The sequence below is a fragment of the Podarcis melisellensis genome (genome assembly GCF_964234715.1).
Source record: "Podarcis melisellensis genome assembly, chromosome: 14".
Taxonomy (NCBI): domain Eukaryota; kingdom Metazoa; phylum Chordata; class Lepidosauria; order Squamata; family Lacertidae; genus Podarcis; species Podarcis melisellensis.
In genome coordinates, this window is record NC_138546.1 from 18,894,483 (window position 1) to 18,911,614 (window position 17,132).

At 40.4% G+C, this 17,132-nt stretch overlaps 1 protein-coding gene across 17 annotated transcripts in view; it reads right to left on the reverse strand.

The window, feature by feature from the left end:
- Positions 1–17,132, reverse strand: part of GLYR1 (glyoxylate reductase 1 homolog) — a 38,049-nt gene that overhangs the window by 15,802 nt on the left and 5,115 nt on the right. For 11 of the 17 annotated variants that reach the window (XM_081888221.1, XM_081888235.1, XM_081888233.1 and 8 more), the window contains exons 2-5: positions 12,383–12,419; positions 10,482–10,561; positions 4,004–4,142; positions 3,272–3,490 (exon numbers count right to left, since the gene is read on the reverse strand). In XM_081888221.1, coding sequence (XP_081744347.1) covers positions 3,272–3,490; positions 4,004–4,142; positions 10,482–10,561; positions 12,383–12,419 — 475 coding nt within the window. The remainder of the gene's footprint in view (positions 1–3,271; positions 3,491–4,003; positions 4,143–10,481; positions 10,562–12,382; positions 12,420–17,132) is intronic. The other 6 variants (XM_081888227.1, XM_081888226.1, XM_081888223.1 and 3 more) reach the window with 1 other exon arrangement.

A 17,132-nucleotide genomic window follows, 5' to 3' on the forward strand; every position in this document is an offset into this window, starting at 1 on the left:
CATTATTGTCATGTAGAAATGTACTGAGAACACAGTGCATCTCAGCTTGCTCTTTTACCATTATTAACCTCTTGTTATTATATATATATATATATATATATATATATATATATATATATATATATATATATATCCCTTTCCTTGACTCAAACAGAACCCACCCTTCACCTCTAACCTAGTTTCTTCTTAATGGGTCCCAATTTCTGGAATGAAGAACTGTGCCAAAAGCACATTACACTCTAATCTAGATCTACTGCTGAGGGAGAAGGAACAAAAGACAAAATCTTTACTGGTTTTGGAATCTTGGCCAATTTTCACTGCATGTCTTCTAAGAACCACCATTTTTTGCTTTCTATTTTAATAAATGATCTGGCTAAGATTTTTAGGTTTTTCCACGGACCAAAACATTATCATGTTCATATTATCAACCTTGGCTATTCTAAGCCACTATTCTTTTTATATGGTAGTTCTTACAACTCTACCATCAATCTTCAGCTGGGCCAAGTCCACACATTGGCAACCCTTATTAAGTATTAAATCCCTTTGGTGTAAGAGTTGCAAGAGTAACAAAATAGCCACCCAGTCACATAATAGGCTCCTTATCTTTTGCTAAACAAATGCTGGATTTTGATGGTTACAATCCTACACATACAGTAGTTACCTAAAATGAAGTGAACTTGATGGAAATTACTTTTGAGCAAACATGTGTCAAGTTGATGGTAAAGATGCCCTTGCTTGTCTTCTCAAGCCTGTGCCATCTGGTTCTATCCGCTCTGCGGTAAATTCCTTCAGTTTGTGTGTATATAAGTATTTTGTATATTACATATACGTGGGGGGCTGGACTGTAGAGGCTGCTTTGGATAGGGCGGTAGAGAGATTACCCTGAATGATAGCAGAACCTTCCCATTCCTTCCAAACCTATGATCAGGAACAATCATTTTCATCTCCTACCCCTGGAACCACCATGTATTTGCATACCATGTAAAATGCATGTATATGATACTGGATCTCTTGAATATAAACAAAGAGCGACCAAGAGTCATCCAATATTGCTCTGCAACCTCTAAACATTGTGTGTGGATGGGATGACTGGTGTCACAGAATTGTAGAGTTGGAAGGGACCCTAAGGGCCTTCTAGTTCAACCACCTGCACTGTAGGAAGTTTCTCCCCAGTGTAGGGGTTGAACTCACGACCCTGAGATTAAGAGTCATACGTTCTACCCATTGAGCTATCACCTTGAAAGACATCTGTAGGGATTGAAAGGTGGGTATAAATTATTTTACAACAACCACCTGAAGGTGTAGAGGGAGTTGCCACAGCCTCATCATAATCTAGGAAGCATTTTATAGCATCACCGTCTTTGGAATCCGGTGACAACAATAACTCTACTACCCTCCTACATTAAACCTCCCATCTCCACCACATTTTAAGTAAAAGGCCAAACCAACCAACCAACCAACCAGTGTCCATTTAGTGCACAGATTAAAAGACCTCTCAGTGAGATGTTTTCTAGCCATCTTCTACAGCAGCTTGCAATCCCTTTTGATTTTAAGCAGAGTGAGATTCCACAACAGTGACAAACCAGGACCATTTCAGTTGCCAAGAGGACTTGGACTGCCACAGCCAGTGCTATCTATACAAAGCCTGGTCCAACAGCCATTCTTACAAAAGCAGGGCTGTCCTCCACTGGAACTGGGCTCCCACTCTCTTTTGATGATTATATTTTGAAAAATTACTGAATATTCTAGAATGGGCAAGAGAGTATGCAGCAGTGGTTGTTGAATGAGCAGCGTCATCAAGAAGTCTGTTGCTTTCAGTAGCCTCTTTTCTTTCCAAACTTCTTGATGCTGCTGCTCCATCAGCCAGAAAATCCATGCATAACTGCCAACTTTTCTGCAATCAACCATGTAAAAAGGGACACCCCCTCACCTGGTATTCAGCCAGTGACTTAGTATGCTTCTGAAATTCAAAGGGCTAAATTTACTAGTCATACCTCAGGTTGCAAACGCTGTGGGTTGTGCGTTTTCGAGTTACGGATGCGCCAAACCCGGAAGTACCGTAACGGTTACTTCCGGATTTTGGTGCTCACGCACGTGCAGAAACACCATAACCGCACTTTGCGCATACACAGAAGCGCTGAATCGCGTCGTGCGCGTGTGCAGAGGTGGTGCTGCAGGTTGCAAATGTGCCTCCCACACGGATCATGTTTGCAACTCGAGGTTCCACTGTACTGATACACTCTCCAAAAGAACAAGTTAGCAAATATGCACACCCTCAAGCCAACTTTTGGAAATGTATAACCTAAAATAAAATCTCAGGGAAAATCCTACTTGCAAGCAGTTCATCACATCTAAACGCAGGGATCTGATCAGTCACCAATAAAGTATCAATAATGGTTTTCCCAGACTGCAGGAATCTAAATCTCAAACTAGTGAAGATGAGAGTCACAACTGTGACGTAATAAAAGATGGCAGTGAGAAAGAGGGAAGCACTTTGTACCATTCAACTGAAAATGAGTGGAATGCAATTCTAGTAAATCTTAGCTGATTAGTAATCCTGTCTTATGCTTCTTAGTGGCATTCAGATTCAGCCTCGTGGAGCATTAGCATTATAGTAATCCATTCAACTGGTAAGAATTGAAGTAGGTAACATCAACCGCCAGGAGATTCCAACTTTCTTGAATAGATAGAGGTGGCCACATTCTGCTAGTGAACATCTGTCAAGTGTCCAAGGATGGGACAGACCACAACGGGGGGTGAGGAATCAAAGGCTGGCAAAGAATTAGGAATGCATAGAAACGGACGTCTTCTGGCAGCGTCATCCACTTCTAGAAGCTTTCTTCGTGCCCATCTATCAAGGCAACTGGCCCTTTTCCAGCCTGACTGCACCAGAGAAAGGATGAGATGGAAAGGGCTGTCATCTGACCAAACGTACAAATGAGATGGAGATGTTAACACATACCACTAGTGACGGTGAAATTGTGCTCCGTTTCCTTGGTTAGCGTGCACAAGATGGAAAAATTGTGTTATCTCGTTGGATTTCCCAGGGAGGAGCCACTCCATGAAACTTCTAAAGCTGAGCACTTTGGAAGAGCCAACTAATATAAATGATTATGGCTGAGGAATAAAGGAATTGCCTGGTAGACCTTTGAACAGTTAACACATGCAACTTTTCAAATGGCCACAACAATGAAGTCATCTGGTTGGCTGTTAAGGTTACATTCCATCTGGACAAGCTCACAGAGCATGGGAGGAGATGCAAAACACAAACCTTCTCATCTTTAGGGGGGCGCCCTCGCTTCCGGGGGCTTTGCTCATACGTTCTCTTCAGAGGGGATTTTGAGCCTCGCTCTGAAGAAACGGAAGACACCCTCTTCTTCGGCTTCCCTTCAGACAAATTGGCTTTGTGTTTCTCTTCTCCCACTGACTGCTTGCCCCTCTCTTCACTCGAATTCCGCCGATTCTTCTCTTCGGTGGAGTTATGAGAAGCCTGAGAGATTACAGAACAGAGAGGATGAGGAAAAGAAGGGGCAAGAGCTGGCATGGATTTTGTTGTCCCCAAACTCACAAAATCCAAACATGAGTTTTGCCAGATATCTGAAGAATGCCAAGGACCCTGAACTCAGGGTTTTAGCAGGTTCAAGCTACTATTTAGAACAGACAAGGAGAGGCAAAGCACAGCTGTGTGTTCTAGGCAGACACCTACTTTATAAGGGAAAAAAAAGTTCTAACTCCAGAGTGCATAGTAAACACATTCCAACGCTGTAAGGAGATCCAGCCGATCCTTTTGTCATTCTTCACTTTAAGGAAGTCAGAGAGGTGACAGAATTGTGAAACTTAACTGCTTTACAACTTTAAATGTGATCCTAATCACTGTTCCATAGTATAATTCTTGAGACATAGTCTGTCACACCTACCTGGCAATGAAGTAAAAACGGAAGCATTTCATTCATTATTCCAGGGAACGGTGTCAGGAGGCAAAACTAAGTGAAAGGACACTCACCTGGTCCTTGCCTTTGCCTTTTTTGAGGAATTCTTCCACAGCATCCACAGCTTGCTGGAACCTCTTGCCTTTGTTAATTTTGATCATTTCCTCTTTGTGGGCATGATAAGGCTTCAGCTGCTCCACTTTAATCCAAGCACTAATAAAAGAGAAATCAAAACGGTATTTTCCAGTCATATTGCTCCCAGAGGTTATTGGCAGCCCACACAAGCAAGATGTGTGGACAAAACCTGAATACTTTGTCCCCCCGTATTCCAAGAGCCTTCCTTGGAACATATATACTTTCACAAGTGGCATACTACCTAGCGCCCACAGCAAATCCTCTTCTTAGCTAACTTTATACTGCTTCAGTTATTTGTAAGCATTCATTCCCATACCTCCTCAATTAGAGGTGAACCCAAGGTGCTGAAAAAGCAGTTTACTTGTTAACAAACCACATCTCAAACGTGTTTGTGCCTGATGTTTTTCAAGCAGAATAGTTCTTCCTCAGATGCCACTGCTGGTTTTCAATGTGAGAGTGTCTTCTGTGTTCAAGGAAATCACTAGGGAAATCAGAAGTCACTTCTGACTAAGAGCTATTTTGCGTATAACGAATTGGGTAAATTAAGCTATTAAGGTTTTGCTTTGGTTTTCTTGATTCAATCTGGTGATACCCCTCACACTGCCAGACTTTCAACTCCCAAACAACTGAGCGGGATGGTGCTTTTTGTTTTGTTTTTGTTCTTCAGTTAGTTGTCCAACTAGGATACCTGTGCAAAACTCTGATTCCTTAGCAGCACCTAGCTGAATTAGGAAGAACACCTGTCTTTAGCTGAAATCAACTATTACAGAATGAAGGGGAACTTATTCACCTCTTCTGTTTGCTTTTATATGCATTTCTATAGCATTTCTGATATTTCAACTTTGTTCCTAACGACATGTTTTAAACGACATTTCTCCTTCTCAGTAGGTATGTTGCTATATGTAATCTATTAACTTTACAACTTCTGTCACATAAACAAAAAATCAGAATCCATGCATATCATTTTATAAGAGAAATCAATTTCTATCTACAGAATTCCAGTGGAGTTGCAAAAACCATTGTTTAAAGGAGTTGTCGCCTCAATAAAATCACATTCCACCTGACTTTTAAGTACCAAGGAATAGTCTGCAGTTTTAGTAGACAAACAATGTGGGAAGAAATTTTGGTCCATTAGAAAAAGGGAATCCAAAAGCAATAGTAGAGTAATTTGTTTCGTAGAACCAAAAAAAGGGTTTTCTTTTATTATTATCTATGAAGTTTATTAGTCATTTTTTTGCCACAGCAACTCAAAGCGAGTTAGAATATTTTAAGCAAAAAACCAAACACATAGATACATTAAAACCAGCATTGGAAAATAACCCTCTACATTAAAACATCTCACCAACACAAAAAGGCCACCGGGAGTTAAAATCCAAATGATTAAAAAGGTATGTTTTTGCATAGCACTTAAGGATATGCAACAATGGTGCTAGGCAAACCTGCCCTGAGCAAGCATTCCACTAGCAGAGAGCTAACCCAATGAAAATACCCTTTTCCCATATTGACATCTTCCAGAACGCCTGTGGAGGGGCCCAAAAAGAAGGGCCTCAGATGATGATTGCAGGGTCTGGGTCAGTTGGGGGGGGGGGCACCTAAGACTTTATAGGTCAAAACCAGCACTATGAATTGTGCCTGGAAATTAACTCATAATCAGCACTGTCAGGCCAGAATGGTTATATGCGCGGCCTTTCTTGCCCCAGTGAGCAACCTGTGCAATCTATCCTCCATTCAATCTTCAACTATTACCACAAACTGGGCTCTCCATTATGCCAAGTAACTATTACATCTGTCTTCGTCACAATCCCTACTCACCCGGCCTGATAAAAGTTATGAACTCAAAAAAGCTTCAATTCATTTCTTCTATGACTTGAATTGGTCCTAGTAGAATTATGCTACTACTGATTTCAGACTTTAGTGTTTTAAAGCAGTTTATCCTGACTTAACATATCCACACACAAATATTTAAGCTTGCAGACAAAACATATTATTAATAATATACAGTGCAATGCTAGCCAGATCTACTCAGAAATAAGTCCTAATGAATTAAATTGAGCTTACTTATGGGTAAGCAGCCTAGGCACAAAGCAGCCTTAGTTAGGAGGCTGGGCACTGAGAATGTGTACGGATTAACTCCTTTCCTTGTTTTGGCATCACAGTTGTGCCCTTTTGTTCCAAAATTGGGGAAGATATTATGAACTAGGCCATGTATATGACCATTCTGGCACTATTCCTTCTACAAACAGCAGCCATAAGTCACCAGAATGAGAGCTTTTTCCTTTTATTTTAAAACCAAAAATGCCCATTCACTTATTAAAGTTGGTTATACAGTGGTGCCTCGCTAGACGAAAAGAATTCGTTCCGCAATTCTCTTCGTCTAGCGGTTTTTTCGTCTTGCGAAGCAAGCCCATTGACAGCTTAGCGGATTAGCGCTACAGCTGTCAAGCGGCTTCCAGCGATCAGCTGTTAAGCGGCTTATCAGCGGAACAGCTGATAAGCGGCTTAAGAAAAGGGCAAAAAAAGCGAAAAAAACCCGCATGGGGATGCAAGATTTTTTTCGTCTTGCGAAGCAACCCCATAGGGAAATTTGTTTTGCGAAGCGCCTCCAAAACGGAAAACCCTTTCGTCTAGCGGGTTTTTCGTCTTGCGAGGTGTTCGTCTTGCGGGGCACCACTGTAGTTATGTTCAGCGTTGGGTATTCCCAGTGCTTATACCAGGAGCTTATACCAGGAAGCAGTCCGGGAGTGTGGAGCAGCGCCGCACCACCTGACCACCGCTCCCAAGCCTCCTATGGAAGTGGGGGGGGGGCTGCCATCAAAGCGGTGCAGCTCCCCCCCCCCCGGAAGCAGCGTGGGAGCGTGGACCAGCAGTGTGCAGCCCACCTACCCACCATTGCCCAGGCGTAGAGGTAACTCAATTCTGCATCAAGGAAAGCTGTATGAATAGCACCTGTCTCCTTATTCTGAAAAAGGGAACTATGGGAAAGAATACGAAGACAAGCATAGCACTAAAGCCGTATATCTAACTCTGAATGTCTTATTCAGCAAACCCTCAAGAGTTAAGTTTTCTCAAGATTCACAGACACATACATTCAAGAATATTTCTACCAGAAACTTGCCTTTAAAAATAAATAAAAATAAATAGAAAGTTGAATTGTGAGGCAACAGTTTGCAATCAAATTGCACATGTAAACAGAGTTTCAGCAGCAATATATCAATTTACCTGCCTCACACTGACATTGTATATGACATCACATTCAGGGCAGGTGGCTGTGGCTTGGCTAAAATGGTCTCTCAAGCCAAAAGAAGAGGCTTGGTGGACATAACTAGGTCCACAAGCCATACTTGGTTAAAAAGAAATGTTTCAGTCAAATATTTATGCATTATTATTATATTTTTTTTAATGGTCAACCGTGACTATTCAGTTTCTTCCCAGAAGCCTACAATCAGGTGTTTTAGGGAGATATACACTATAAAAACATGCATACTGACTTCTTCCTGTTTCTGGCAGGAGAGGGAGGTTGTTTCAACCAAATACAGCACAAAAGAGTCACTTGGGAAGTCTTCTATTGTGAAGTGCACATAGCACACATAGGCATACCAAAACAATATGCCAGAAACTCTCTTCTAGATGCACAAAATTTCTGCATCTGGCAAGACCTACAGTTTTAAGTCGTATTCCCAAATGGCTCTATAATATGATGTTCCTAATCATACATAGAGAGCTGGTGTGGAACAGTAGATAAGAGGCTAAACTACGTAAGGATGACCCTGGTTCAAACTTTACCTCTACCATGAATTCAGCCTAACGATCTCAGTCTCCCCCCACTATTTGCACTTTGGGGATAATACTGATCTACCTTACAGGGTGTCTGTTAAAAGACTACAATAAGAAAACACATGTAAAGTACTTTGAGTGGTGAAAAACATCATATAGTTTTTGTTTAAGGAAGTTTTTAATGTTTGATGTTTTATCGTGTTTTTAATATTCTGTTGGGTGGCTGGGAAGGCCCAGCCAGATGGGCAGGGTATAATTAACAAATTTATTATTATTATTATTAGCTATTGTTGCAAATATTATACAAATGGGCTGTACAGAAGGTACATTGGGTTTTTTCCTTGACTACTTCAGGTTTATGTTGTTTTTCCTCAAAAGTATGGGTTGAGGGAACTTGCCTGAATGCTGCTTCATTACTGGAGGTACTGCTTTGTTTCCATTACAGAAACTGGAGGAGATAACCAGGATTAACAGAGCATTATTGTCAGATGGTAACTAAATTCCCACTTAAGGTGAATGACTGTGACTCAAAGGGCTCACCTGAGGATTAGACACAGGTCACAAAGGTTTATTAAATGATTTTTTTAAAAAAATCCCACTCTTATCCCAGTTATGTGATAAGAATAAATTCTGCATCATAGAAATGCTTATTTTTTTATTTAATAATTTTATATATTGCCCTTCAGCCAAAGATGTCAGGACAGTTTAAAGTAAATGTACTTTGCATCAACTCTCCTGTTTCTATAAACGCAGTAAGGGCTAGAAACTTACTGTGCTTGCCTCAGGAAACTATTTTTTTGCAATACAATCTTCTATGCCCCCCTCAAATTGCAGCACACCGAGCCCTGCTTATATCATCCCTTTCCCTTATACATAAGATGTAGCCTGTACTTGAATGAAATATCCACTGCTCAGCAGACAGAAATCATTCAAAAGGACATGATTAATACATTCCTCTGGGCTTGCTCTTTAGCCAACCTCCTTCACCGAATTATATTATAAACTACATGCAATACTGCTATTTGGTTTGGTACATCAACGTTTTCATTTGCAATCTGTTCATTAATCTATGCTGGAACTAAACAGAATTCCAGACCATTCAGCCCACTTTTCAAAAGTTTCCACAGCAAATAAAAGCATACTGCAGTTTCTCCCTTCTCCTTTTTTGTTCCCATCTCATGACGTTGTATTATTTCCTACCTGCTCTTCACCATAAGCTCCCATAGCAGGTTACAACAATATAAAAATGTAAGGTTTAAAGAATTTACAAAAAATGGAACTACCTAAGGGTGAGGAATAGCAACAGCCTTGAAGCACTGACAGGTATGCCCCAATTATTAGAGGACATATATCTGACTAGAAAATAAGCACTCTCTCGTGTGGCACTGTCAGTCCAAATATTTAAGCTTCAGAAAAAGAAAAAGCAAGTATAAAGGAGGAGTTTATGCTGTTGTCTAAAGCATAATGTGTTGAATATTGACACAATGGCCCAGTTTTTAAATGAAATTATCATGTGTGGGTGCTTACAGAATCAGATCATTGGTCCATATATCTCAGTAGAAATACTTTGTATAAGTGCAACCTACAACAAAATGTAGCAACACGGAGTACTTTTTGTTCACTCCTCATTAAATTTTTCCTTCCACATGGTTATCAGGTTTTTATTTTTCCTCCTTCAACATTTTGTATCGCTGAATTCTTATGGGGATGTATGGGGGATTTCCCAAACCCCTTTGTTGTTTTTTTCCACTGAAGATTACTGAGCACCCGCAAACCTCTATTGTATCTTGAATCTGCTAATACCTCTCTCTTGTACGTGGTTGATGCAGTTTGGGCTCCAGCTCCTCAAGCACGGGAAGACTTGAAGCAGAAACAGAGGGATGGATGATTATGATACAATATAGAAGGTTCTTCTGGGATTGTTCACGCAGTTCCCAATGGGCTGTGCAGACCAAAGTGTTTGCAAAATCCACCATGAGGCAAATGCCTGACCTCTTCCCTTGGTTCTCTGTACATGCCACAGAGGTACCTCTTTACTTCCTGCTCCACTTGTTTATGGAACCCAGAAGTTTGAATTTTGCAAATGAAGATGGTCAAAAATGCCTGCCTTTGATGGGGGCGGGGAGAGAATGAACTAGACTGCTTTTCAGTTTTTTTACACCAACCAGTTTCTTCCTATTTCACTGGACATCACTAATATCAACTGCAACAATATTCAATATGTGAGTCTGACTTTCAAATTAACAAACTAAACATTAAACCTGCAGCCCTCCAGGTATTACTTGACTAGAATGCCCATCATCCCTGACCACTGGCCATGCTAGCTGGGCTGATGGGAGCTGAAGTCCAAGATCTGGAGGTTCCCCAGCCTTGATATAAATCTCAATGCCAACTACATGCTGTCAAATTCTTCCTAATGCAGGGAATGTGGATGTGTGTTAAACTGTCTTTAAAAGACTATGGAGATTTCTGATGCCTAGGTAAGCTGGTACATCAGCTTCTTCAGCCTTGACCAGCACATAGGCTCTAGAGGTTTCTGCTGCTAGCTGATAAATTAAGACTATTTTTACTGTGCCAGCTTTTCTACAAAGGCTCTAAAGTTTAAAAATAGATCCCCCTGGCAGAAAAGAAGTGGGTACATACTGATCTTCAGTCCCAAAAAACTTCACAAAGAAGCACTTCTTCCCACGAGGCTTCTTCAGGTCCTTAGGCGGGTTAACAATCTGAGAAACACAGGAAGCCACAATTAGAGGTAATAAAAACAGAACTTTTCAAACATTCTCCACACACACAACCCGCTCCAAAATCTTTGCATGTATTGGTAAAGACTGTTGTGAAACAAGATTATTGGCGGCGGCGGGGGGGATACCTTGTAACTAAAGGTATATTCACGCCAGAAAAAGAAGGCCCATATTCCTGAGTGCAGTGCTACTCTTAAAACTTTGGGCTAAGCTTATTACAAAAATGCATGTAACATGTTTTTACAGATATATGTAAAAATATCTCATTCTGAGATATTTCTGGAAATCAATTATGTCAAACTACTTGTGTAACACGTTTTAGGACTCTGGGTCACTAGGATGTACCCTAACAACTTGCACCACTCATGTCAATCAACGAGCAAATGAGGCTATCTGTGTATTATGCTGTTCAAAGCATGATGCCTCGCAATCATGTCAGTTACGCTGATATAGACTAAGTTTATATGGTAATTCTGCAACAGGCTTTGCATAGTTAAGTACACCACACACAACACAGCATCAAGACAGACTGTAATTATCCCTACAGTAACAAACTGATTGCAAGGTAAATGCTACAAAAGCACCAGCTTTTCAGGAGATAAATCCAGACATTTGTCACACTCGTCAATCATTTATCTAAGTGAATGGAAGTAATCAAACACTGTACTAATCGGTGATATATCAAATAATGAAATAAAGTAATTGCAGTAACTGTGCCTTTGATTCTAGCAGACACAGATACTGAATTGATATTGAAACGCCCACACTGAGCTCCTCCTACTAAAATTTTGCTAAGATGTTCCATTCTTTTATAGAAAGCAGAACTGTGAGAGGCCAGAGAATGAAAAACAGGCTGACAGCATTTCTGTAAGAGAATCAAGCCCAAGCAATGAATTATGGTACATGAGCATGCTTTTCCTGCAGATCTAGAGCAGGGGTCTGCAACCTTTAAGACAAAAAGAGCCACTTGGACCGAAGAAAAAAAAACTGGGAGCCGCAAAACCATTGCAACATTTAAAACAGTGGGGAGTGTCGGGGCACACAATGTGCCTCCTCCCCTCGCTAGTATCCGCCACGGAGCCGTGGCAAAGGTGTAAAAGAGCCACATGCGGCTCCAGAGCCGCGGGTTGCTGACCCCTGATCTAGAGTAACAGCACAAGAGAACAAGACTGAGTAGCTTTGTAAGGCACAAATGACATGGACACACCATGCCATTGAGGCAACTCCTTTTCACTGGCCTGGCTGAACCGATTAATCTCTACAGGGCCCCCAAGGGCCTGCCCCCAACAACTGCAGGCCAGGCCAACTATGTGTGATTCCACCAGCATGGCATCTCTTAGCATAACATCATGGAACGTCTGGTGGATATTTAGGCCTAAATCTGGAGCTTTTGCAAAACAAAAATACATTTACAAATAAATCCTTAGCCTTCAAAATTTTCCTTTGGCTGTTATTCATTGTCATTTGAGTGAAAGTCCCACTGAACACAAATGGGACTTATTTCATTCATAAGATCAGATTGCACATTTTATTTGAGGGTGGTGTCAGGGCTTATTTATGAAGAAAGGGAAAGCAGTTTTTCAGAAAGACAGAAAAAGGGTTAAGTAGCTACATCCAGTTTACAATTGATTTCAAAACCCACCAAAACTGGTCTACATTCACTTTGGTTCATGTAACATGCTGTGGGTCAATTGCAATATTGAAGGAAATGTAGATCTACACATTGCATTTGACATTAATAAAAATATGTTACTCCAATAAAGAGAACACCAAAAAGTAAGAGAAGTGCACACTAGAACTCACCTTTCCTGGCCAAGGAGGATATCGGCCCAGCTTCCCCCTATAGAAAAACCAGAAGTCAGCCAATGGCTATGAAAAACAGCAGCAACACTTCAACATTCTTGACCTACACAGTACTACCAGAAAAGAAAACTGAGGGCAATTTAGGGGGGGAAGTATGAATCCAGGACAATATTCTTCCATGGATGCTAAAGAATGTCCCCTTCCCTGGAACTGAGGCAAAATCTCACTAGTATCTTCTTTTGTGCATGTTCCCAAGCATAGCAAGTTGACTTACAAACATATCCAGACACATTTGCTGGACTGCCTGCAAAATCAGTCTTTTTTTAATCATCAAATTTCTCAGTTTCTTCACCTGAAGGGAATTCTTTCTTGCCACAGGCATTCCAGGTGAGTGGCTATTTACAATCCTTGTGACAAGTCTCCCAAGGGCAGATGTCAGTAGGACAAATAAAGCAACCAGAAAAATAAAGCAACCAGAAACATGCTTGGTTTTCCTAAATTTCAACTACCCCCTTTTCATTTATCCTGCATAAATTGGTTGCATGCATGTTTAGCTTGCATTGAGTACAGATTGCCTCAGGACCACACCAGGTTGAATCTCATAACTGTATTATCCATCGAATCCCAGATCAAAGCCAGCAATTCCTTAAATGCACCACTTTTCAAATTAAAATAGTATCTCTTGGATCCCACACTATCTGAAGAGCCCAGATCCAAGGACTGTTCACATTTGACTGTTTCCTCACAAAGAGAGCTGCCATACATGGAATAAATATCTACATGATTATATATGAAAACTGAGCTCCCTGGAGCACATGGTCTCATCTAGACATGTATTCATGACAAAAGACAGGCATGTGAGTTTCAAGTTTAGAGCTTACAAAATTCTCCACACACCCCATGTTGTACTCCTTAGAGATACAGGTGTTCATGTTATGCCCCATCAATTTTCTTTCATCACTAAAACCATTAAATCACTTCCCCACAGAAACTGAAGGGGGGAAACAGATTACATATGCTCACAGTATCACTAGACCCTTAGCTTAGGTAGGGTGAATGGTTTTATACATCTTCCATTGTATAATGGAACAGAACAGAAATGGTTTAAAGTTAAGATTCTACAAACAATAAAATATGAGCTAACATATAAGAAGCCAATGTTGTGCCTTCTGGATGTTATTGGACAATGGACGCTAATTCCCAACATTTCTGACCTTTGGCTGTGGTGGTTGGGGCTGATGGAATTGGGAGTTCAATGACATCTTAAGTGCAACACACTGGTGACTCCTGCCTGGAGGTCAACTGGGGAAAGTACTTAGAAAACAGGTTTTTAAAGGGTAGCGTTCAACTAAATTTTACTCAGAGTAGACTCACTGAAACTAATAGGCACAACTTAATGACATTAATTAATTTAAAAGGATCTACTCTGACTAAAACTTTGTTGACTACAACCCCAAACCTCTGCATTTTATTTCAGGCAATACAGTGGTACCTCAGGTTACAGACGCTTCAGGTTACAGACTACGCTAACCCAGAAATCGTACCTCGGGTTAAGCACTTTGCTTCAGAATGAGAACAGAAATCGCGCACCAGCAGTGGGAGGCCCCATTAGCTAAAGTGGTGCTTCAGATTAAGAAAAGTTTCAGGTTAAGAATGGACCTTCAGAATGAATTAAGTTCTTAACCCGAGGTACCACTGTATACCTGTCTGATTCCCCACCTTACCCGCCTTGGGGAAAAAGGTTATCTGCAACATTTCCTGACTTTTTTTACTAGGACGCATTTAAGAGAATAGCCCTATAATCCTAAATTTGTTTCAGGCTGGTCAAAGAATGTGCATTTTCATTAGCTTCATGTAGAGGTTCTCTTTAATGTTGCTAAATATGGAAACCTAATGATTTTCTCATGAAAGAATGTGCTGCAGTCACTTTTAAGTACCTTATTCTGAATTGTTCATGCAACTACTTTACATGGAAGGGAAATGGAGTGCAAACAGCAGTAAGGTACCTCAAAAGCTGGAACTTGTCAGAAATAAAGGGGCGCAGGATATGTTTTGCCCTAGCTATTATATGCCAAATAGTTCACTGTCTGATTGTTATACCATTTCTAATAATAGCCCAAGTGGAAAAAATGTTGTATAATGTACAATTGATTGAAAGACCAAGTCTCAGAGGTCCAGGTGCTATGTTTTTACTTGAGTACAATCTAAAAAACAGGTTATACACACTTTGCAATGTCTATTCAGCTTCTTTTCCATGATGCTTCCACAAATCATGTTAATATCTTGTGGATCTTTTTTAGTGGTCCCAAACCTTCTAGGGCCCAAATTGGGCAAAGAATATGAAGGGTTTTGCCTCAAACTCTTACACAAACCAAATTTTGGGAAGAATTTTTAACCCAAAGAATGGAGGGTTGTCTAGAAAAATAATAATGCAGAGATTAAGTAATCCCCTGAGGTAACCACAAAACACTGCAATAATGGTCCTTATTTTGTAGTCTACTAGATAATATACATAAATGCTGTTTCCAATAAATGTTATCCACAGTATTGAGGCTATTCCTTATATTTATGTTGCCTTTCTTTGCTGTCTACAAAATCCATGTAAAACAACTTATCATAAAGCTGGTTTTAAATTCATATAGCTTAACACACAAGATGCATAGTCCTTGACTTACGGCCTGTTTATCTCAGTTTAGATTAAACCAGCACAGGTAAGCCATACTGCTAAGCTCAATCAAAATAGTCTGTTTCCATGACTCCACAGGCTTGTTTACAAAAAAAAAAGAAAAAGCAATAGTGTAACTTGGGCTTAGACTGCAAGAGATAATAGACTGCACAGATCATTATATGCTAAAAGATATAGGCTTGGGACTAGAATGTGCCTTGTGTTTGCAGAAGAGGATGAGTGCCTATGGAGGCTCCCCCCAAAGGGGGGGGAGCAGAAATATATTAGCTGATTCCCCCCTCCTGCAGTTCCTCTGATACAGTTGCCAACGTTCCTTCTGGAGCAGCTTTTCAGGGGACCCAGGGTGGGGAAGAAGTAAATGGCAGAAATCGCTTTCCTCCCTTCCTACACCACGAGCATCCAGTGCCTTGCCTTGACTCACAGGAACTCTGGATCCTGTCCATACTGTAAACAAAAAAATACTAAATAATAAAATAAAATAAATAATTTAGGTTTTTTGCAATATGAAACACCTGGGGATCCAATGCCAACCCAAAGCTTAAGCTCTCTCACACACAATCATATTTCTAAGCTACAGTTTGCAGAGCTTTGGTGACAGTTTGCACACTTGGCCATCATAAGACAAGTTACAAACACCATGGTAGGTCAAGGTGAAAATAGCTAGTCCACACAGGAGGCATGGTTGGGTGGGGGGAAAGGATTTCCAGTAATTAGGAGGCAGAATCAAATTAAGCAGCAAGTCCTAAAGAATGGGGAAATGCCGTAATTCTTAACCTAGACCAGTTTTTCCTCAAACTTGGGTTTTAACTGTTGTTGGGACTAGAAGTCTCATCATCCCTGACCACTAGTCCTGCCAGCTAGGGAGTTGTAGTCCAACAACAGCTGGTAACCCAAGTTTGAAAAACACTGGCCTAGATGATCAGGCCCCTCATATTTTTCAAATTCTACCAGCAGTTATTGGTCAAGCTGTGCACTTTAAGGCTGCTTGGAACCTGATGTTAACAGCTGAGATAGGCTAAATGCACTGGGTTAGACAAACATCATACTTTATTACTATTTGAGAAGCAGTGATGCGGGTTTTCCAGATAATTTTTAGTTAGAAAAACACTGATGCTTTAAACAGAGCATAATTTGATTTTGAATATTTGACTTCAACTAAATATAAACACACTTGCAGCCCCAAGTTTATATGGATTTTAGGTTTGGCTTTGATTTTAACTGCACAGCCAATCGGATGAATTCATGCTTGGTTTGTATTTGTATTTTACCTGTTTATAAGTACAAAATGTACTTACAAAATGTAAGAACAATCACATGAAAAGCATTTAATTACAACTTTGAAACTGCCATGCAGAAAACATGTTTGTCTGTTACACTGGCATCAAACTAATGAATTTTACAAAGCAATGAATTTTTAGAAATGAAAATATTTCAGCCCTACATCACTGCTGAGAAGTGAAATTGACACAGATACTTACACCTCCTAGACAATTCAATATTATACAATATGTAGATGGAAGTCTTGTAATCCAAATCTTGCTATGGTTTCATTCATTATTAAAAACTAGTCCAACCCTGATGACACCCATGAATACATGATTAAATAGGTAACAACAAAACATGCAACAAAATAGGCAACTGGCAGTCAGCAACATTCAAGCTTAATTAAAAAAAAAACAACTCAAGAAAAAAGGCAAATTTGGGGTTAGATATGAAAGGTGTATATAGGTGCATAAAAATAGAGTCTTTTTTATAGGTAGGTCTCATACAGGAATCTACAAGTTTTAGCTGGTGGTCTTAGCCAGCTGTTACTTGCAGATGACCAATGACCTTTTTTTCTGTGACACCCAACAAAAAAAGCAGCTCTGGAGAGAAAATGTGTCAGTTTCTCACTGCTTTTCAGTACCTTCAAACTGTAATACAAAGAGTTCTGATGCTTCCAAGTGCATGAAAACACCAACCCAAAGTGAGCAGCTGGTCCCTTCCCTCAAATCCTCTGTACAAGTGCTGGGAGATTTGGGGGAAGGGGAGGTCTGTATTTCCTGCTTGGCACAAAACAAGCCC